The sequence below is a fragment of the Anser cygnoides genome, chromosome 14 (assembly GCF_040182565.1).
Source record: "Anser cygnoides isolate HZ-2024a breed goose chromosome 14, Taihu_goose_T2T_genome, whole genome shotgun sequence".
Lineage (NCBI taxonomy): Eukaryota > Metazoa > Chordata > Aves > Anseriformes > Anatidae > Anser > Anser cygnoides.
The window spans coordinates 4,400,005-4,424,209 of record NC_089886.1 but is presented as its reverse complement, the minus strand read 5'-3'; the positions used below and the strand labels follow the sequence as shown (position 1 = coordinate 4,424,209).

The 24,205-nt window shown below is 38.0% G+C and overlaps 1 protein-coding gene across 2 annotated transcripts in view; it reads right to left on the bottom strand.

Moving 5' to 3' along the window:
• Positions 1 to 24,205, bottom strand: part of SPOCK1 (SPARC (osteonectin), cwcv and kazal like domains proteoglycan 1) — a 289,273-nt gene that overhangs the window by 96,693 nt on the left and 168,375 nt on the right. For both annotated transcript variants that reach the window (XM_066977321.1, XM_066977322.1), the window contains one exon: positions 63 to 195. In XM_066977321.1, the coding sequence (XP_066833422.1) occupies positions 63 to 195 (133 nt within the window). The remainder of the gene's footprint in view (positions 1 to 62; positions 196 to 24,205) is intronic.

Here is a 24,205-nt window from a genome sequence, read left to right as displayed (position 1 = left end):
TCTTCATATTACAGCCTGCACAGTCACTGCTAAAAGGATTGCAGGGCACAAACAGGTCTTACCTTGGTAGTATATGTATGTCCATCAGAGCCACAGACAGGGCTGGCATGCATCATGGGGCAAGGCTTGCATTTCACTATGTTAGCTGGTCCAGTCCAGTGCTTCTGGGCCAAGTTTCCTTTCTTTTGTCGAATGCTGTAAAATAAGAGGCAGCAGTTTTTTTTGAACCTGCTTGTGTGAAACAGAAGAATGAAAACTTTTCTGAATAAAGCGTAGCTTGGTTTTCAACGCAGTATTCATTTAAAGAAAGTTAAGTATAGCTCCTAATGATACTTATATAATATGGCACATTAGAGTAGATTATCTCAGTATCGTAAATTGGTACGTGCTATTAGATTAACAATATTTGGCAATTTTGATTTATAGCTACAAATGTCTTCACTTGTAATTACAGCATTTTGTTAAACCACACCACATTCCTGGTGAGGCACGCAAGCGACGTTAAACCAGGCTGTGTTTTCACTGAGCCACCAAATCCATGCCTGCAAAGACACTCCGCTGTAACCTATTGTCAGGTAGCTCCACAGGCGGCTAGCACTGCCCCCTTCTCCCTTTCAGGGAACAAAATCTTTCAAAGTATTTATGAACAGAAATTCTTGTTCAGGCAGAGTTCATGTTAAGACTAAGTAGCAACAATTTAAAAGTGAAGTTGTTTCAAAAGCATTACTATTTATATTATGGTTATAAGAATGTACAGGTATAGATAAAAATCAAAGAACTACGTATGTGCTGCAGCATTCTTCATAGGCCAGCTTCAGAATAGCTGTAATTCTCAGATCAATCACAGTCCCGCTAGGAACACTAGAGTGACATAGAGCATCTCCAATTCTACACATGCATTTGTACCACACTCTACTCAATTATTACATTAAAAATAAGTATGAAGTGACATCTGCTCTAAAGTCTTATTGGAAAACGTGCAATTGATTCTGATTAATGACTCATTTTCCTATAATAATGAACTACTTGGCTGCTACAACATTTACTAATTATCATCAGCATACTGTTGTAAGCTGATTAAAAGTTTGCTTTATAAACCACAAGTCAATGTTACAATGCAGATTCATTTTGGTCATGTGTACTTGTCTTTCACTTGAAAACGTTTACAAGGGAGGGGATCGCATCAGCTTTGCTGGAGACTTAAGAAAAATAACTGCCATCTGCTTCTATACCATAGTAAGAAAAGATATGATACAACAATTCAACTAGAAATTTACTTCAATGCACTGCTGAATGACTTTATCACAGTTCTAGAAAAATATATACAGATATATTTTAAAGCAATTTCGCTGCAGCTTGCAATTTGCTACACAATACTGACTGATGTAATGACACATTCAGCTGCTAAAATAATAGAAATTCTGTCTTTCATCTCAGTTAAAGTTTTCTTCTAGTATAACCTTTGTCACAGTGATGACTAGTGCTATAAAGAAGCTTGTGTCCACAGAAGGAATCCAATCATGATATCATAAACTATGAAAACACAAGCCCTGTATTAGAGGCTAAATTCCCTTGGATGTCTTGAAGAAGTTTTCTTAATCTATGGAGCAGCTTCCCCCCCCCTTCAGATGCATTCTGCCTTGCGAAGTTACCGTTATACCACATGCTAAATGCTGCAGATGCAAGGTTGCTCATCTCTGAAGCACAGATACAACTCTGCAGACATGTTCTCCACGGTTCTGGGGCTGTATAAACAATTTCTTTCATTTTTCCAGCAGTAACTTTTGCTTCTCTGTAGCCCCCTTGCCTCCAACTAAGATGCAATCATTATCTTATTTTCTGGAACTGTTTCAATTACAGGCTTTTTTTTTTTTTTCTTTCCAGCTTGACAAGAAAATTTGTTCATTCACTTTACTAATGGTCCTGCACTTCTAGAAGCATACAAACTGGGAGTGAAAGTATGTTGGGATGCAGTAGTGGATACTGATGAGCAAAGGCTGGAGATTGGAACCATGAAAGGTGCTGAGCTCTTCCTTCGGAGGCAGCAGGAGAACGGATCACAATTCAAAGCAGACTTTACCTTTCCACAGCCCTTGACTGCCACAATCTCAAAAGAAACTCGTCTGTATGTAAAATTGTTCAAAGGAAGAAAGTTTGAGGCTATAGAAAAAACAGCTAAAGAAAGGCTAAACTCGAAATGTATGATTTAGTGCCACTGTCAAAGCCATCAGCCACAAAGCATTCAGGATGGAGATGAGTGACTGAACTAACAAGCACCTCATCAAAATTAAATGCAGATTGAAGTTCTTAGCTAGACTGATGCCTAACAAGTCACAGGATCTTGAGGCTTTGAGTGGCATGCCTAAAATACATTACACAGCATTTGTGACCCAAGTTCCATTCAGGCATTTCACACTACCCTAAAGAGAAAAGTCTGCTCCTGGCATGGCTGCTTAGCCCTTTCTGCACATGACTTACAGTTCCCTCTTCATTTCCTTACTCCTGCTTTGGCCACTTCAGGGTTTGTACTGCAAAGCCAAATTCTGCTGTAAGATTTTTCTAGAACTAATGATGTTTTCCGCTCTCTCATCCTCACTTAAAATAATAAAGAAAAAGTAATTTAAATTTGCCCATTTCATGTCATTTCAGCAGCTCATCAAGTCTAGTGGCCTTTTCCACCACTTACTGAGAGCAAAGAGAACAAACACAGCCTTAGTGCTAAACTCTGCTCCTGCTGCAGGTGCCTTGAATTCAACAGCAAGGCACGTGAGTGAAAGCAGCACCTCCCCTTGTCTCTTAACTAAAAAGGTTTCACCTGGACTTGATTCAAAGCATTTCATTTATACACCTGGAAGGGAACAGCATTAACACCCTTGTCTTCCCCCAAGCTGGTTCATCTTTGGGATCTTTTGATATTAAAAGGAAACTTAGGCTCTCAGAGGAGTATTTAATAACAAGAACAATTCACAGTGGAGTATGTCTTAAAGCATTTCATTCTTTCCAAAGGAAAATGCAAGTTTGCAATTTTAGTAGCACTTTACATCAGGTGCGTAACAAGGCAGGGGTTACCACAAGAAGTCTGCAGCGATTTTAACTTCTAGATTTACGATTTACCTGGCATTGTAGTCTGGCAGCCATTTTGGTCGCAAGAAGCAATTTGGGTTTCAAAAGCGGATTTATTCTTTTCAAGCTACAGTTTTGTCAGAAACAATAGCACGAAGTGTCACTGTATTTGAAGCAAGTCAAAAAACATTTTTGTCAGCTTGGTTGAGAGAGCAATAGTTGAAAGTTGTAACTGGATGCCCGGATCCTTCAATGCCCTCCCCTTCAATGCCAAAAACACAGGTAAGGACCCATTAGAAAGGACATCCTTTTTTCCAGAAGTGTGTATTTTTCAGGAGTGACATTTTGAGACAGGATAAGGCTTCTGGAAGCTGTTCAAGCCTATAACCCCTAACAACGCATCAAACATCCAAACAAACAAATTAAAACCTAGACAAGAATATTGGCTGCCATAAGCAGACAGCCTGCAAATCCCTTCTCAATGGAAGGGCACATTCACACACTCTGGGAACATGTTTTACTATGCTAATCATCTTGTTTTAGAGTAAATATGTCAGGAGCAAGACAGGCCAAAACAAATTAAGCCTTTTTTTTTTCCTCCATGACAACTTAACCAACTTTAATCCTGCTTTAAGGCTCAGAGTCAAAAGGATCTACTACAAGTCATCGGAAAATAACCACTGTGCAGAGAGAACAAACTAAGCACTCCCCACTGGGGTAAGTGTCTGCCACATTCATAAGGACAACTGAACCAAGTATTTCCAATAGTCTAGAAGAAAGTAGACGTGAACGTCTTGCTCAAGCATTAAGACTTATAGAAAGACATTACCTGGTTTCACTTTTCAGACTGATGCACTGAAAAATATAGGATTAGTTAATTATAGGGTTAGTTAATTAGTTAAGTTTTACAGAACATAGCCTCTTAACGTTTTAACGTATAGACAATGTTAGTGACTGGAAACATCCACACTTCAACACAGGGGGAACACACATTGACACAGCTTCATTACTCGTTATAGAGACACAATACTTACCACATACTGAGAAAATACAGGGAAACTACATCTGTTTTGTTTGCACAGGAACACGAAGAATGCAGTAGAGTTTCCAGACATCGTCATCCCAACACTGTTCACAGTAGCTCTGGATAGCCACACTGCACGTCCAAAGCCACAAAAACAACACTCCAGCCTAGGTCTTCCAAGTAAAGAGCTTTGGCTACAGAAAAGCTCAGCTCTGGAAGACTTGGCTCTACCTGAGATTTTATTGCTTCCAGGTGTGCCCCAGGGAGCCAGAATCTAAACCCCAATTAGAGCTGATTTGTGCAACTGGCAGCCCTTCCACAACTGGCTGACCTGGGGGATGCTAATGCTGGAGCCTCTTCCCACCTGGCTGGCAACTGGGGTTTGCTCCTGGCTGGCGGTACCAGCTCTTGGCACTGGGACAGTCAGCCAGAGGGGTTTGAACTCTGCCTTAGATTCAGCAAAAGTTTATCAAATTAAATGCTTCAAACAAAACGTTTACGCCAGTCATAATTTAAAAAAAAAAAAAAAAAGTTTAATTCCAATTTTGAGCATATGCCATAGGCTGTGCTGCTTATGTATCTCTGCATTTTTGCCTGTAACAAATCTCTCCAGGATGGCACAGAACAGTACACATATAGCAATAACCTGTGGTAAAGCCAAGGACCAAAATCACAGACTATCCTGAGTTGTATCTCATTTCTCCTGTTGAGGGAGTCTCTGGGTGAAGCTGTGGTGAATACAGCACCAGGCAATGTATAAAGATATGAAATTAAAAATGGGGCCCTGTGAATTCGATACAGAATGTCTAAATTGAGAATATCAGTTTTTGAGACAATAACTTATCAGAAAACATGTGCATATTATGTTTTAATAAGCTGTACAATTTTCCTATATAAGCTAATGACTATAATTGAAAAAAAAAAACAATTGAAAAATTATAATTTCATCTAAGATGGCAAATTGTATCACTTTCTTTTTTTTTTTTTTCTTTTTTCTCTTCAATTAATGTGTCATATAACTGCCAGCTAAGGACAGACAAAATATCAACAGATTATATAAGCAAGACCAAGCCTGTGCTTTTATGTAATTACACTTGATCTTCCAAGTGCAAATTCAATTCCAGCTGTCAATGAACTTTAATATTTATAAAGAAATACAACGCACTAGAATTCAGGCTTCTCATCCAGAAGGCATATCATATTTGTAGTAGTAGTTACCTTTTGGTATTTTTCATACAAATATAAAGTTTAAAATGGAAATTTATTTACAAAATTTACTTTTTTTTTTTTTTTTTTTTTTTTTACAAAATTTACAACATTAAGAGTATGAAGGTGGGTTGGAGCTTGGCATCCATGTATGGGCCCAGCTACAAAAAGGATTCTCTATATAACTCTGTCTTTAGGTAACTTGGAGTTATGGCCATTGATTTGCACCTACGGCCTCCATGGAGACAGTCCTCGAGATTAAGATTAACTTCATCCATAATTCTTCCTTTCCAGACCTTATCTCAAATCAAAATGCATTGCTTACAACTGCTTATCAATCAAGCTCTATTGTAATAAAATTAAAAAGTTCAGTGCACAGGCACCAAGAAGTTGTGCTTTCTGAGAAGCTGGAAGAAACTCTGACAGAGCAAACTTAAATGGCTTCCTGAAGTTGGAACAATTCACTGTTGAAAGAGTTTAAAATGTACTGCTTGTACCTTCCCTATGCCTTGTGCACAGTTTGTTCTTGTCTCCCTGAAGGAAGCTTATCACACCAAAGATAAACCCAGCAGTGCCTGGCTGTTTCTATCTTTCCTTTGCATAAGCTGTTTTTCTTGTTCTCGAGGAAGAGAATGACAGAACTGAAATTTGCCAGTACAAATGGCAATGTTTTCTTCTCTCTTTGTATCACTTCTGTGTTCTGTTTACTGGAGCTAAGAGTTTGGCCTCATTTCTACAACCCTTTATATTTTTTACAACATATGTATATACCTTGAGCAACTAACAAATTCCCCTTGTATTCAAGAAAGGTGAATAAAAAAGGCTCCACACTTTACCTTGAAGGAAAAAAAAAAAAAAACCCACAAACAAACCACAAATAACAACCCAAAAATAATACTAAGCTTTTGAATTAGACACAATCTCCTTATTTAATACAAACACTGTAAAATGAGAATAGACATATAAAAAGAGTCATTTTTCTACCTGGAACTTCCTCCTTCACATGTAAAGAATTATAACATGCGGGGCTGCCTTGGCAGTCAAGGAAGAGTCAAGTCCCTACTTCTTGCCAAGAGTAAGAAGGCAGTACAAAAATAAGCACAGGGGAAACAATGTTCTGGGAGGAAGAGGTCAGCCAGATATAGGGAAGATGAAAGTTTTGGTACAGCCATATATTTTGCAAGAAAAAATCCCAATATGTTTTGCAGCGAAAAAGCCCTGAAGAGCCTTTCATGGATCCTTCTGGGACCAGCAAGCAACCAACTCTTGAGAGAGAACAAAGGGTCTTGCACCCCAGGGAACTCAAGGTTATTGGTTCTGCAAGATGAAGGACTTATTTATTTATTTTGTGTCAGTTAAAGCATTGGAGAATTTGGAAAGGCTGACATAGATTTAGAGGACCTAGGGGGCCAGAAAAACTGCAGTCTGTTAGGCTGACGGATTGGACACACCTGCCGTATGCAACTTCTGAGATCCAGCAACACTGTCAGTGAATCTGAGAGAACCCCCCCTGTATGCGTCTGCTTGAGCAGCACCCTTCAAACAGCTGCAAGGTCCGTGTCTAAACAGCTTTAACGTGGCATTTCAATACGGACGTCGTTTAAGGGCCACGCAACTGGTTCTGCGCAGTATCGGGAGTATCAGGATCTGTCAGTACAGGCATCCTTCTGAGATGTTTGTACCTGGCCTTACTCATTCCTGGACTAAAAATTATGAGATTAAGTATTTATTAAGGTCATTAGAGAAGCATGTGGATTTCTGCCTTTGAGCACTTTAATACATGAAAATGGTGTTTAAAAGGTCCCCTTCATTCTTGGGTAACAGATTAGTGTGCTTGCAGACAATTTATTTTTGAATTTAAATTTTTAATGATTTGCAACTTTTATACCTAATACCCATGTTCTACAGCTGCACAGATAAGAAAACTGGCAAGGCACACAAAGGAAAAGGACCAAAACAAAATATCCACACAAACATACAATCACGGTGTTTTTAAAAGTCATTATGCTCTCTGGAATAAATAAAAGAGCTTCTAAACTGCCTATTCTCATGAATTTTCATAAGAGAATTATTTTCCTTTTCATTGTTATTTTTATACTAACATAAAAAGGAATCTGAGACACCAAAGTATGTAAAAATAAAATGAAGTGCCTTGAATTTCAGAGGAGGGGGGGAGATAGCAGGAAGTTCATAATTAAAGCTGAAATCTTCTCTACCACTCAGTTTGTAGCGATCTTCATCAGCCACATCTGAACGCTAGCTTTTGCAAGCTGGGTGAGGTGCTGGAACTTAGCACTGTATTTAAAGGTGCAGCAAGTTTAGTACCTTTTGTTGGCATTGACTTTCTTTCCTTCTTCCTGTGACAGCCTATGTGAGTGTTCTTCACTTCTACCAGAAAAGAACCCTTTTGAAGAGGATGCGGTACCTTTTCTCAGCCCAGGATCTGATTATTTTGATATTAAAATATTGTATTGATCAAGTCTGCCTCCTTCTGCTGCCAGAGCTTGCCAAGATTTCTGAGGGAGCCAAATTGCTGATAGCATGTGAGATTAATCTTAGCTGTCACATTTGGTTGGGAAGGAAAGCCAATGCTCACTATGCCCTGTTTCATGCAATTAGACACCTTCAAAATTGTTTTCACCGTATCTGGAAGAGCAGTCATTTCCCACCATTTCCCTCCCACAGCTCATATTTCTAGTTAAAATGTTAAACCCTCTGTGGCTGACTAGCTGTGCAAACAGGAAGGTGCAAGTTACTTTAGCAAGGCTAAAAAATCATGGCAGGTTTCTTAGCAGCATTTAATAACATCAGAAAGTTCTAGCATGACACCTGAATCTCCCAGAAGCTGCAGACCTACAAGCTTTAAATGGGCCTCTTTCTTGGCCAAGTGCAGGCGACTGTCAAGTTTAACATCGTCAACCCCCCAACGTCTCATTTCTTTGCAGACATTCTGCTAGCTGGCAGAAAGAAACTTTGGGAGAAACGAGTGAGCTGAAATAGGTGGCAGACCCACACCAGGATCTTTATCAGCTGTGTCCTTCACTGTGGTTTATAACTTGGCCTTATGTATTCTATCAATGGCAGTACTCCAGTCACATGCAATGCGTTACTTCTACGCTTCCAAGAGCCTTACTGCCCAAGGAGTCTGAGCTTCTCTTTCTTTTATCTATCTATCTGTGAAGCAAAACGGTTCAGAAATCTTATTGTCACTTTGCAACTACAGGGGAAAAATCAACAACATTCCTCCCCCCTACTCCGATCCAAGCATCTTTAGACAGCTCAGCTGCGTTCTGCTTCATTATGTTGATTTTGCTCTTCCTAAGGCAAATAACATGCAATCCTCACAAAAATTGACATGTTGCTGGTAGGGATGAGAAAGTAAATGCATTTTACAAATATAGTAATAATTTTTGCCCTTAAGGCACTAAACCAAATGTTTCTTTTTAAAAATGACTGCACTGTACTTCTGTTGTGTGAATACTTGCTACCATTGTACAATCAGTTACAAGCTGTGCTAGCACAATATTTGCCCCTTCTGACACATTTTATTATGAGAGAGGCTTATTAAATTCTCAAGAAGCCTACAGCAGATTAAACTGTTGAGGATTTTTACAATTAGCATACATTACCTAAGAATTCATATATGGTTTCTGAATAGAATTGGATTGCCAAACACCAGTCAATCAGAAAAAAAAAAAGAAAAAAAACCAAAACAATCCCAGAGCCACCTCCAGAGTGTAGTCAAAATCCACTATTCAAGGTTGGTTTGGAAAAATAATCAGAATGCAGTTTCCTATGTCAGAATAAAATGAATGTTAGTGAAATGCACGCTAACCAAACCAGATATAAATATTATAAGGAGCTGGGTAATTTTAAAATCCCATCCTTAGCATCTAAATAGACTAATGCTCCTGTTGCTTATTCAGCATTGCTGATTTACAGAGCCCAGTACTATGAATGTCTAAACATTCTGCTGAATTTCTCAACAAATTCAGTGCTGCCTGTCTGGTTATTTGATGCTAGAGATTGAGCTCATAATATCTTTACCATTCCTAGCTTCTCAAATGAGGCCATCAAGAGCATTACCCATCTTACATCATACCGTGTCTTAATGAAAGGTGACTAGAGCTTCAGGAAAGTCCCAAACCAATAGACAGAATTTACATAATCACAGTAATTTATGATGCTAACTGAATGCACATGATCCAGTCTAGAGACAACACGTGCTGAAACACACCTTCAGGTAAAATTTGAAGATGAATGCAATCGACATACTCGCAGAAACTGCAAAGTATACATTTCATGAGTTAATTCCACTGAGTTATTAAAATTTCACTTTGCTGTGACCTTGAATCATGAAGCCTAGCAACCATGCATTATAAACCATCCATTCTTCCTAGATTCTTCAAATATGTAGTTACACAGGTTCCTCTACCTGTGGAGGTTCAGGCTGCCATTAAATTTCAATGTAGCCATATATTTACACTTGAAAGTTTCAGCATTTTATAGCCGATTTCTCAAAAGCATATTTTACCATCCGAGCCTCAAACAGTGATATAAGTTGATACAGCATAACTGAGACTGTGCTGCTAATTTATTAAACAGGAATCGGTTTAGTGCAGATAATACTGTTGGCTGAAGATGTGCCACCTTACTTTTAGTCACTCCTTTCCACTTGAACGTCACTTCAGCATGTATGTCCCTTCGTTTATCTTGCTGTGATCACATACAAATACATGTCCTGTTCACTCTGATTTTGTCCCCATTTGTCCTTTGTGACTTAGCTTATGAAAGACTAATGGACTAAGCAAGGGGCAACATTTCTTCTTCTCTACCTTCTCTCTTCTCTTCTTCTTGGTCTAATCCTGAATTAACTGCCTTCCTCATTAGAAATGGCTGCTCTTGAGCACATTTTTCTTCTGTACTGAGCTCCGTTTATGTGAGCTCTGAGATAGCTTTCACAACAGCTTCTCCTTCATTTTCCTTCCCTCCACTGTCCTTCTCCTGCTAAGTTTTGCTTCTCTGTACCCTGTTCTTGTTCTTTCTTCTGCCATTTTCTGTGCTGCCCTGGTGGAAGGCGAGTACTTTTTTTTTTTTCTTTTTTCCAGTACAAATTCATCCTATTATTTTTTTCCCAATGTTATTGAATTTCTTCATAAAGCACTTTTACTCTCAAAATCTACTGTCTGTCATCTACCTTCTGCCTGACTAGTATTTCTGCCTTTCTCCTCCAGGCCTATTTTCTCAAGATCTGGTCAACTTGTTTAAGGAGAATTTTATAAAATTGTCAAAAATTGCAGTGCCTTTTCCTCCTCATTCTTTTATTTAACCATTTTTATTCCAGTCTTTCAACCTAACAGCTCTGCTCTGACCTCCTCCCAGCTAATCTCCTTTTCCTTTTCCCCTCCTACTTCTGAAACTTTCTTCTGCCTCACTCAACCTCAAAAATGAGGTCCCTTGGAGAAGCAGTTATTTCTTCACTTACTCTTAACAGTTCTTTCCATCTCTTCTAGGGAGTATCATATTAAGTATTATATTCTCTCTAGATGGTCTCTCAGTGTCATTTTGATGCTTTACCTCAAATAGTCTAGTTTTCTTATCTTTCTACAAGTGCATCCTGGGAATCTGAGAAACTTTGTAGACATCGTCTCTGGTTTATTATTGTCATTTCTTCTCAGGAATTTGTTGTCCACATCAGAAGCTCACTATGTCAAAACCAAGGATGAATTTTTCTTCTCACATCAGCTTCTCTATTTTTAGTCACTGTTTTCCTATCAACACACTTATCATCTGGGATTATTCTTCAACCATTTCCCTCCTTTTCCAGATGCAAACTATAGCATATCATCCCTCTGCTTTCCAATATGTCCAAGAGGAAAATACTTTACCAAGAATTTACCTATGTCCTAAATTTTCTTCTTAAAATCCTTCCAGATCTCCTGAAGAACAATTCTCATATTTTGCTTGTTTATAATCTATTCTTTTATTATTTTCAGTCTCTATACTTTTCACGATACAACACATACTTTTACCTTTGGACCTATCAGAGCTGTGGGTCACTAATAAGAAATAGTATTGGTGTGGGAAAGAGATATTTGCAAATGTAAAGTATAGAATAAAAGTTTATTTCTTCCCAGAGGTGGAAAATAAATTACATGCCCTAAGCTACCTTCTGCATGACCCTATTTCCTTCATATAAAGAAAGCCCAAGGCTGGTTAAATTTTACTCAGAGGGCTGCAGCAAAGCAGCTGCAAGGTTGCTCCATATGTTAGAAACATCGATTGTCCCGAGTTAGAAGGGATCCACAAGTATCCCCTGATACAGCTTCATGCTGTTCCCTCAGGTCCTATCATGGACCAGAGATGTGCCATTTTTAGAACCATATTTTGGTTTCACTCTCCAGTGATCTTCATCTCTTACCTTGCTTTTAAAATTTAGCAGAGAGCCCTATAAAAAGATGGACTGGAACAGTTAAACCACTGAGTATCAGGAACATCAAAACTTCAGCTTTTGACCAACGGTCTACAGAAAATTGATCTCATCACGGTCATGATCCTAAGGTGTCAGTGACAGACCTCTACAGTACTCAACTGCGAAGAGGGGAGGGTTTACATTTCAGCACTCAACATATGACGTGCTGTCAAGGGTTGGGTGAAACTCATTATGAAATGAATAGCTCTCACTGTGTTTCTTCAAAAACCGGAATATGAGTTTCTGAAAGGACTATGAACATAATTTATACAGGCAGCTGGTACAAAGTGAAGTGAAAATTCCTGAATTAACAAAGGAATTAATTAAAAACCCCCTCACACTACTGAGCTCTTCCTTTGCTAAGCTAAAATATTGTTGCAAATGAAAAATTTATAGACAGATAAAACATAGGAGCTCAAGAAATTAACTATGGATGAGGTGCTAAGTAGGAATGACCACAGTGTAATTCAATTTGGCACTCTTGGGTTTCAGGTAAACTGGATTAGCTAAAACTAGAAAAATATGTCAAAGGACTTGAAAGAGATTTAAAGCCAGATGACTGACCAGAATAATGGCACACAGCATTACATTGTACAGCAATGAAGAATGGGCAGACTAATTTATACAACGAAACTACAAAATGTCCTTTCTGTTCAACACGGACCATCAATTTAAATGCCAATAAGGTACAAAGAATGAATTTATAAAGAAGAGGAAAGAACAAGCAGAGGACATACAAAGTTTCCTGTATTTCTGTCTGTTGAGTCATCTTCTGAGCAAGGCCAGAGACTGGATGCTAGCCTAGAGGAGCAGGTTTGTTCCCTTATTCTTATTTTAAACTCTTTTTCATGAAACCTACACTCTTGACTTCTTAACTCTTTAAACAAATGAACAAAACCCTTACATTATGCTTTATTACTAAGGTTAATTAATCTTCCACAGTTGATAATCACTGATGATAACAAATAACTAATTAGAATGTTTTTGTTTTCTTTTCTCTCCTTTTTCATAAAAGAAAGTGGGCTGAATGGTAATCAAACCTAGAAGCTAGATAAATCAGCAAAGCAAAACACCCAACTGTCACTCCTCATACATATTAAATATCTTTTTTTTTCCTAGATGTTATCAAAATACAGCTGTAACAGAGTCACAGTAACAAAACTAGCATGAGCAGACCCTATTAGTTCTTACTGTAGTAAGTAAGCAACTTTATATAGTTTGAGTTTGGATGATAGAAAGACTTATGAAAAATACTATCTGAGAAACTGGAGGAAAAAAAAAAAAAAGACTTGGAATTTATTTTTAATAGTTGGCATTTGACAGAAATCAGTGAATACTCAGGCAAAGGATTTCATTTTTCAGAAATAATAATACGTTTCATCTCTAACATTGTAGAAATAAAATATGAAAGAAGCAATGCTAGATCACTTCTACATAATGAAAACAGGAGTGAAACTGTCTCCAGATGCTTTTCGAGGAGCAAAGCCATACTCTGTCACTTGAGATAATCATGAAAGAAAACAATGTCTTATTTCTATACAAAAGATATTTCTCTCTTTACAAAAGATAATTGAATTCTCAATCATTTGTAGGTAACTTTATGATATAGACTCTGTTCACAACCTTAACATAAAATGAATTTGTCATGCCTTCAAGAGAGGAGGTGGTGGTTAAATCAGTCTGGTTTTACTGACACCTCAGAGGTTGTGCACTGGAAAGTCATGGGAGTGGATTCTATTTACCTTTCCATTAACAGTAGTACAGACTTAGTACAGTTTTGGGTCTCAGCTGAATGTCATTATCATCAGGCCACTGAGTGTATTCTGCATAATCAATGAAATATTCATTGGGTCAGACATGGACAGATACCAATTTGACAAGCCAGCAACTAGGGCACTCACCTAGGCTGATGAGACCAAATCCCTTCTCTAATTAATACAGAAAGAAAGGAATAAAAACTACAGACTTTGAGGGAAAGCCATAAAACAAAAGCCAATAACCACTTATCAGAAGAGCCAGGAGACTGGTCTACTTGAATCAGATGGCTTGAATCTCTCTTCCTTACATACTACATTAGAGGTCTCTTTACCAACCTATTCTGAACTGAGACACTTTTTTGTCAAGAACTACTTTGTACATTCCTAGGAGATATGTTGTTGAATTGACAGGAAAAACATTTTGTCAGAAAACTCTAGAACATACCTACTCAATACTTACAGCTGAAAAGTTGTTTTCATTTTAAGCCCATTTCTGTTTCTATTTTCTCAAAATGTGCCAACATGAAAAAAAAAATCAGTAGGGAGCTCAGCTGTGCAAACTGAGACTACAAAGACTGTACAGATAATTCTACAAAGGTAGGAGCTAATCCAAGAATGTAAGGAGCCTGTCCACCTCATGATGCACTGCATTCATTAGAAAATATAAATAAAGTTTTAAGTACTGTACCTAATTTTAATATTTGTTTTCATAAAGCTGGCAGTTGCAGGCTGACTGCAGTACCAATTATCATTTTTTTTTCCTCCTCATATACTAATTAAAGCAGGAAATAAATGTCTGGAACCTGCCAGAAATTTTGACTTTTTAAATTGCAACCAACGAACATTTTGTATTTGCTCACAATAAATCTTTTACGATTTCATTGTTAAAGTAGAGAACATAAACCCAATAATTGACAGCAGAATGGAGGCTTGATAATTCTCACTTAACTAATTTGCAAACTTGTTAATCTTCCTGCCCCTGCTCTTCCACAAAGATTTAAGAGCAGAGATCTGTAGAAATGTTTCCCGGTGATTACACTTCATTAATGTAACAGAATCTATCATGACATATTTCCTATTTACTTATTTATTTTAGACAGCTCTACATTCTAGGTGGCTTAGGATGAATATACTGTCCTTGGTAATTATCAAAAAACCACTGAGTTTACAAATGAGAAAGGTGAATATAGATCCTCCAAACATGAAATGACCCCATAGGCTTCCAAATCTACTGTCCTGTAAATATCGGATGAATCAATATTTTCCCACTGAGGAAAGTGAATGTTGGAGTTCAAGGTTGTCTCAGGGACTGCGTGCTCACAGCCGTTAGAGCATCAAATCCACCAAGACAAATCCTGAGGGCTGCAGGATTCTGAAGCAATAACTCTTCTTGTTTTTAAGGAGCCATGAAAGGGCTTGATGTGAAATAAAATTTGGTCTTTTGACTACTAGCACTGAGAATTTAGCACTGACTTTCATACCAGATTCCAGGAGAAAGAAGGAGAGGAAGAGCTGAATCCATGGAAGAGAACTTTATTTTCCGTATTAGCTTTTGATGTTCAAAACCCTTTTCAAATTATTAGAGGTTACACAAGAATTTTGCATTGGTGATATGAACTTGTAATTACAAGGCATATTGGCATAGTGTTTTCTTCCTTGACTCCCTTAAAAAAATGGCTGAACACTACAAACTGTAAAATATTACACAGAAATATCAAGATTTTCTCCTCCCCGCTTTTTAAGACATTTAAGATGCTCACAGGAATGAAATTGCCATATATTATAAGACTAGTTTAAATCTAGAAGTACAAGCAATATATTTTTAAAGTGTGCTGAGTAATTACTCTTTTTGTCTAAAAAGTTAATGGCATAGTATTGCCTTTCGATAGTTAATTTGTAAGTGGAACAGTGACACCTGAACAGATATATTTAAAGAAGCAAAACATTTTGGATTGATTTCTAGGCATCATTAGTACTCCGATGTACAGAGCTTTAAACAGACTTTGTGGCTCATGTCCATAAATAATGTCAGTTGTGGTTCATTGGTTGAATTAATCTGATATAAAATGACTAAATTGAAAATCTGTAGGTTGAGCTCTTGATGAGTTCTGGCAGAGCTCTAAGCAGGCAATCATAAGCTTCTTAATGAAAGGAGAATGATAGAAATTGAAATATTAAAGAAGCAGGATGTAATAGACTAAAGTTAATTTTGATAACCTAACTTGTATGAAATAAGACAAAGATTGATGCAAGAAGCTCCTTTTTAATGTTTTTTTTTTTTGGTTTTCATATGCTGTTTCTTTTGAAAGTAAGCCATTAGACTGAACTGCCTGGCTTTGAAAGGGATAAAATACATAAGACTCCCTTTTCTCTACTACTTCTCATATTAGCTGTCATTCATGCCTTCATCGATAATCTAGTTTGAAACTGGCAAAGCTGTGCGGAAAGGCTCTTAGTACTAGTTTTTAGCAACCTTTCACACAAAAATGAAAGCAAGATACTTGTGGATGAATTCCTCAGGGTGGTCTTGGCTATGGCTTCATCATTTTTCCCGTTGAGATTTTTGTGCCTGAAATGATGAATGATGTTGAACAAGATGTGGAATTCAGCAGAACTCTGCAGAAAACCACGTCCACCTTTAGATGGGTTGGTTTCCATCCTGAAAGAGCCACGTAGACAATATAGAAAGGCATCAACTGTGCACTGTAAGAGGTATGAAAGAAGAGTCTGGCCCAACTCATCAGAAGTTTAGCCTATTGCTATCAATTCCTTTCACTGTTATTGAAAGGCTCTAGAAATAATAACTGGAAAATCTCAGAAGTGTAATGGTAAAATATAGAACAGTTTTATGAACAATAAAGATCAGTGTTTTAAAAGATTGGTAGGTTTAGAAGTTATATATATTGAGTCTCCATCATCTTGAAGACACACAATTGTAAAAAGCAGCAAACTGACCAGCATCGAATGAAATGCAGTATTTTTGAAGGCCTAATTTGCAAATTTCATGAAAAATATATTGTTTGTAATACTCACTGCAATTGGAATATATAATGCCATTTTTCAAAAGGCAGATTTTAAAATGCTGCACATTTAATACTTTCTCCAATATAATGGGATGTTGGAAATTGAAGAAAAGCTTTAATAAAACTCCTTTGCTGTAAACATCAGTCCAAATCTTACAAAAACATGCCTTTTATTAGCACTAAAAAGACTTTTCCACTGAACACATTCATGTCCTAGGGCTTCCACAGAAAAAAAAAAAAACAATAAATTTAGAATCTTCAGTAAATAGATTATTGTATAAATAGGGAATAATTTTGAAAGCATTGGAGGTCATTTGTAAACATTAAATAATAATTTCTGATTGACTGGATAACTCAACAGATTTAAGACAGGGACAGAAAAGCTACAGACATCCATTAAGTATTACAGATTTGCTTCCAGGATTTCTATGGTTAAGATTTTTAGCATATAGAAAATAGAGAGAGCTTGAGTCAGGAAATATAAACTACTGGGGTATGGTAACCTTAACCTACTAGGCTACGGTATACCCAGAAGGACTGCAGATTCCAGGTACCATGAGGATTGATGTAGTCATAAAGAAAGTCAGCCAACAGCTCAAGGCAATAACACATCCAGACCTACAAGGTTAATGGTCAGCTGTGGTACCAATGACAGATATGTGGAGATTCTATACAACTGTCCTCTTGGGTCCCACATCTGAATATACCTACCTGTTACATTTTTCATAATAGTGATAATGATGATGTGTTACGGTTGTTTAAACAAGTATTGAAAATCCAAGAACTGCCTAGCTACTCCATATGCAAGCCTAACATATTTTTTTACAGGGCCAGGATACACATGCAGTGAGCCCCATCAATCTTTATTCATTTGTTCATTATTCATTTGTTGGCAAATCTCTTGACATTTACCAAACAGATGGCATTTATACCAGTTACTGTTTTCATTCCTTACTCACTTTAGACTGTGCAAGGAGCTTTCCAGACAAAACGCCGATGCCCCTTATATGCTGTCAATAGCTGACAATCTGAGTCAGGAATAGACAAATGCCATGGAGGAGGTGATCGAACTTTTAACTCAGCCTTCCTCCAGATATCTCACAGATAGCTCAGATTGAACCTTTAGAAAAACTCAGTTAAAGCTTGAGATTTTCTGAAGCCTTTCATAGAATATCCGAGTTGGAAGGGACCCACAAGGATCATCGGATCCAACTCCTGGTTCCACATAGGACCACCCGAAAAAAGAAATTAAAATAAAATAAAATACAAAAATAAAATAAAATAAAATAAAATAATTTTTAGTTAGTTTTGAATAAATTTAGGCTAAAAATTAGCAGGTTTCTAACCAGAAGGGTTGAGATGCTAAGGATTCGTCCAGCTGGAGTAGAGGGGGCAATACACTTTAAGACAGAAATTGGTAGGCTAATGAAAAGGTTTGTATGATACTGCTGCAGCGGGACTTAATGAACCAAGAAGTCACTTCTGGTCCATCTTTATACACTGCTAAAAGGGACTATTATGAGGAGGAATATTATAAAGGAAAACTCAACCCATCCAAAAATATTGCCTTTGAATGCACAAAGTAAAATATTTACCAACGTTAATTAAGGTGCAGAAGATAATTGGTTATTTTCTTATTCTCTTCAACGTAATAACTGTCTGATGATAGCAGAGGTTTCCAGAGGTATTGGTGTGTTTTTTAGCGATTGCTCTGATATTGGTCTAAAAGCAGTTATGCAGCAGGAGAATGTCTCAATAACCATTGTATTTCCTTTTATGCTTGCAGCATCCTCACAGTAAAATAGAACACAGCATGATAGGAGCCGCAGAGTCAAAGACAATGACCTTAGCAGTAAGACATTCACCTCAGCAGCCAGGTGCTTGGTGACTGTGAATAAAATACAGTAAATCCCCTGTTGATAGCAGGAACAAGTGCTATCGCCAAAGCAGAAAAGATGAGGACTACACTCTCTAAAACCCATTATAAAAGAGCTGTGCACTACCATATATTTCAAAAATTTCTCATGTCCAATAGGAGACAGTCACCTTGCACTACTCTAATGAGCTCTAAAGCTGATGAAGCATGACTAGCAATGAGTTACCCATTCTAGGGAGAGAAGTGAGTGGCTAATTGGCCTCGTGATGCAGAAAGTTTCACATCTAGGCTATTGGTGACAATCCCCTTGTCAGGTGTTGAGCAATTTCCATGGGAGATATATGTACGCTGCCTGAACATATTTTAGCATGCCTGCAATTTTCTGTGAAAGTCTGAAAATGCATGGAAATGCCAAAATGTATGATGCAAAACATGGAAAATGCTTTGCCCCTTCAGCACTTTTTGTTTTGAGTCAGGAAACACATTTGAATTCGGCTTCAAAGATGAATGCAATACTTAAAAGTCAAGGAAAGTGGATCTCTCTATATGTAGCCATTCTTTCAAAATGTTGGCTTATGTTCAGGGGTCTTACTTTTACCTCTGAGTTTTGAAATGCACCAAACTCAACAGCTTATCGAGAGCTGAGGAAAGCCAGAATACAGCCGAAAAGGTACACAAAGTCTTGTCTGTTAAGGGGAGAGATCACCGACAGCTTCCTCCAGAACACAGTCACCTGAAGGAGTTTTGTATAGAAACTGCTGGCAGCAAGTAAGTCAGTCTCACGATTCAGAACAGAACTTAGCTCCTATCATCCTGACTGATGAAAGCCAGTCCCTCCGCAGACTCTCCCTATGGTCTCTTTAGTTAAAAGCAATTTACCTTAGGCACAGCTGAAACTGAGAAATGGACCACTTGGAGAACGAGACCTACAGTTTACAGATTATCCTGTTCAGTAGAGTAATATCTGCTTTTAAAACTAGCGAATGCTCTGCCAATATTTAAGCATCCTTGGACTGAATCCCAGGCTGTTAAAGATGGAGACGGTCTAGGAGGAAAAGCTGTTGACCTCTGGGAGTTGATGCTTAAATCATGATTTTCATAATCAAAAATTTAAAAATAACTGTTAGAGGGAATAAAGGTTAGTGCCACACTCCTATGCTGTTCTCTCTTAATATTCAGTGATCCCCCTGAGCACTTGCAGCCTGATGGTACATCATACCATGTGCTCTCTGGCTTATTAAAAGGCAACTTAGCCTGCATAAGACAAACAAACATTCCCAATTTCTATGTGTCTGTTACTTGTCTGCTGCATAAACCAAGACATAAGCCTGCCTTTGTTGTCAGGCAGTCCAGAGGTGAAATATTTTAAAAAGCTTTCAAGTTTTTGCTAAAGACTTGCACACATCACTTGCACGTCACATTATGCGATGTACTTTGCTTTGACCTCAAAGTCCCCAGTCTTTGATTTTCCTAGATTCTCATTTATTTTTCTGGACAAACACCATGAGCTACTCTTAAACTGTGCAATGTACCATGAGTGATTAGATATTAGACCTTAGAAAGAATAATAGTCTTTACAGAGTAATGCACTACAGTTTACAAATGACAAAAGAAAAAAAAAACACAAAACTGTTTACTCCATTCTGTTCATGTCTAGAACTTGCATTCATAGAGGATTAAATTAATTTTCCAAGATTCTGTCAGAGGTACCTTTGGAATAATAAGGCCAAATTTTGGCATTTTCCCCAGTACAATATATTTGTTGAAAAAAACAACTAACGCAATCTGTTGTTTTTTATGAGCGTGTGTTTAATCAAATATTTCAACGCTATTTCTTCTGAAGCAAAAATCTATGCCAGTAGATTACAGAAATCAATGTTCAGCATTAAAGGTGGATAAAACGTCTTGCATGAAAAAATTCTTTCTTCCTTATTTTTTTTTTTAAGGGAAAATCAGATTTAGTGACTCCAAAACAGTTTGCAGAGAAAAGTAACTATTGTTGCATCGTTACATAGGAAAAAAAAAATTCAACATATTTGAAGTGGTGAGGTTTTTTTTTTCCCTAAAACAATCAAAAGTTTTATTTTCATTCTGAACTGGGCAGTTTTCTTCCATTAATTCTGAAAATGTTAATCAACAAAAGAATACATTTAGTGCTCATAAAAATATCTGCAGTAAAAATTACCTCACAACTGCAAATTCATCCCAGAACTTGAAAAAAAACTCTGGGGATATGAAAAATAATTTGGATATTTATGTTTTCTGTGTCCAGTGCATACGTTAACAATTTAATCTTCATAATGATTTTATTATAGAGAGGTATTATCCTAAATTATTGTGTGGAGTCCCACATCTCATCATTAAAGTTATGGATTGCTCGTTGTGGAGCCTTGTTACTCTAGGAAGGACTCAGTGTACCAGAACACAGATTTTGGCATGCTGCCTACCGAAGATGGATGAACGTACTGCATTCTGCTGCAGCACCATCGAAAATAACTGCATTTTCATCAGCTAAGGTTTAATAATAATTGAAAGAACAGTATTTTTATGGCACATTTTCCAAATGTTCTGCATAATTTTGCCTGTCTTGCACCTGCCAGTTTACTACAAAGTGTCAAGGTTTCAACCAAATGGAGGAGAATAATCCCTCAGGGAGCCACATCCATTCCTTGTCCATTTTAGCATAAACTGAAAGGAAAGAAGGGTTTTACAGAGAAGTTGGAAATAGTCACACTTTGCTTTGGAAACTTTATGAAGTAATAAAATCATACTAGAGAAGCTAGTCGGATAGTCTCCATGGAGAAAAAGAAAGACAAAAAAATGAATAAACTACAGAGTGCTCTTGCCCTATTGTTGTCTGAGTTCTCTGTCTTGCTGCTTGTGGTAGCCCTTTTGAGAAAATGCCCGGTAAAACACATACAATTAATACAGATAAATATACCAACAAGAAGCTGAACAATGTTTTTTTTTAAAGTTCCCTCTGGGATATGCTTTTTTCCTGAACTGTACTTAAAAAACAAATGAACAACAATTACATCCTGAATCAGCAAGAAAATGAAAAAAAAAAAAAAAGAAAAAAGAAAAAAGCTACAAACACAGCAAGGCTAAATGGGGAACAAACCGATGTTATTAGTAGATCCAAAGCTAATTAATCACCTCCCTGGTTTGATTCTGTTACAACACATCATATGGATTTCTCACGCATTCAGGCTTTGATACGCGTTACCACATAAATCATTTAGAATTAAACATCACGAGCTTAGGAACAAACCCTCCCCGCCATCGGTCAGGCAGCTGAAAACGTGGGAGTCAGGCTTTCAGCACGGGCAGACATCACCCCCAGAAGAGCGCCTGGTGTTGTGCCAACACCTCGTTAGCATTTAGCAGCGCTGGCAGAGCGTGAAAGCCAGCAAGAGAAACAGAGAGAAGCGTGAGTCAGAGAGCAGATCAAACCAACAGAGTCAGGGTTTATAGGCTCTATATTTAGTGCATTTTAAAAGGTAACTGTTCTTCTAATATAGAGACGTTGAGGAATAGTGCTGTTTAAAATTCCTGCTTACGTGCATAGCTTTCCTATAAATACCTAAAAGTGCCTTGGTTGTGGTCAAAGATTTTGCTGTAATACTCCCAAGCAGTTTGTGAAAGCAGGGGGGTCGCTGACATTCTTGCATTTATTAATTTCCTTCGCTCCTGAATTCTCTTTTGGATACAACTTAAAGCACACAATCAGCACACAGAACAGCTGTGATAAAAAATGCTCGGTTTCATGTATGGGGATGTTTAACTGGACTTGTTTTCAGCAGCATCCTTCCTAATCAAAAACGGAGTATCAACAGCAGGCACTGTACAGAAAAACTGGGAGATATGCCTGCTCATCGCAGCTACGTGTAGCTGCCAACAATGACTGCCATGTTGGTCAGACCAAGGCTTTGATGCGTAATTTAGAAGAACAGATGTTTTATCTGGGAACAGGTCCAGATCTTAAAAAAACAAAAAAGAAAAGAAAAAAGTGAGGAACTTAGTAGTGGCCTCTTTTGTCAGCAGCAGTAGCTTCAAAAGGACTGAAGAAATACTGGGTAAATAGCTGTATTTCTATGTCACAGCAGAGAAGCAGAGACGTTGCATGATTACCTTTGTGAGTGACGTGCACTGTGGTGATGAACTAATTGGTGATTGCCAGATAAATGGACTGAACAAAACAGTAAACCGTGGACATGTTAATTTGGCCATTATTTTTTCATCAATTCTCTCTGCTCACTCTGGTCTTTCCAAAAAACCCCAAGAGTGACATCCTTCTTTACCGTCAGCTATACTAGCAGAACCAGCAGAGACAAATGGCGTGAAGGTTTACAGGACTACAAATGTATGAGAAATCTTTGAGAGATATTAACTACTACATTTCATGCAAAACTGAACTAATAAAGACTCTTCCTCATAGATCATGTCCAAATTGAAAGAGGTTTTAATCCACATAAAAGATTTCGTAAGGCTCTACCATTAATCCAAGGGCTATTAAGCATATAAGAGGATTCCTTCAAATTTATCTTCTACACACTCTTCAATCACTGCTCAGTCTTGCCTTTTCTCTTAATGTCGTCACCAATTTGTACTGCAAATGCCTTAGAGGATGTGCTGACAAAATGTTATTGTCTGTCTGGAATGCCTCTCAGACACCTTTTCCCCAGCCTTGAAGACCCAGGGCTGCACTTCAAGTGCGTGAGGAGGAGAGGGAAAGAGAAGGCTGCACAGGAGGGGTCCGGCTGTCCCTGGGGCATATGGCCCCTCGCCAGCTCCTGGCACCGCTGGGGTAGCCCACAATTCAACCTCTGTGCACTGTGAGCTGCTCTCCCGTGGGCCCAGACCATGTGCCCTGCCAGCTGGGGGACCAGATCAGCAGGTCCAACTTTGGCAGCTCCAAAGCCATGACACAGTTTGTGAAATATGTGACATTCACGCTGCCAGATGTGAGAGACAGTGAGCTATGCCTTAAAGCCTTACTGGATGGGAGCTGTCGTGGAGTCAGTCTGAGTCTGTGTACAATAACAAGTATCCATTTAACTCAATTTTATACACTATTATTGTATTCCTGAAGTGGTTTAAAAAGTGTGCATTCTAGCACAAAGAAAATGAAACTGCAATTGCATTGTGTTGTCACTGGTGATTTCAAAGTTAGCTACACTATGCCTGGAGAAATAGTATCCTTGTGCTGCAACTATTCAGAGGGCCAGTTAATCAGGTGATGCAAATCCGCGTAGCTCCGTCTGGAAGCCTCAGCAATAACGCAAGAGGTTGCTCTCATGATTACTTTTTGCTGAGCCTACATGCTTTGTAAAGCCGCTACAGCAAGTTGATAATGATGCATGAAATGGAAAATCCTTCTGAGCACACCCAAATGCACAGTGGATGTGCAAAGCAATCACAATGGTGTTGTTTTATTTGACAGGTCATACAACACATGCGCCCACTTTAATTTATTCAGGCTTTCACTGTTTTTAAATAGGTGCAACTCCACCTCTTGCAATTTACTCCTGATTAACACAGCCTTAAATATGACTGGTGCCATATATAAAACAGTATTCAGGTCAGGAACTGAAAAAAGCACACAGCGTTGTGGGACTGAAGATGAAAGTAATCAGTGGTGTCACTCCACTGATTCAAATCAGGAGAGAATTTGGCCTGGTTACTTACCTCATTGACATGTCGACCCTTTGAGGCAATGGTAGCTGGATATTTTGAGAATAAAAACACTTGGGGACGTATGTGCTACTCTCACACATCAGCAGT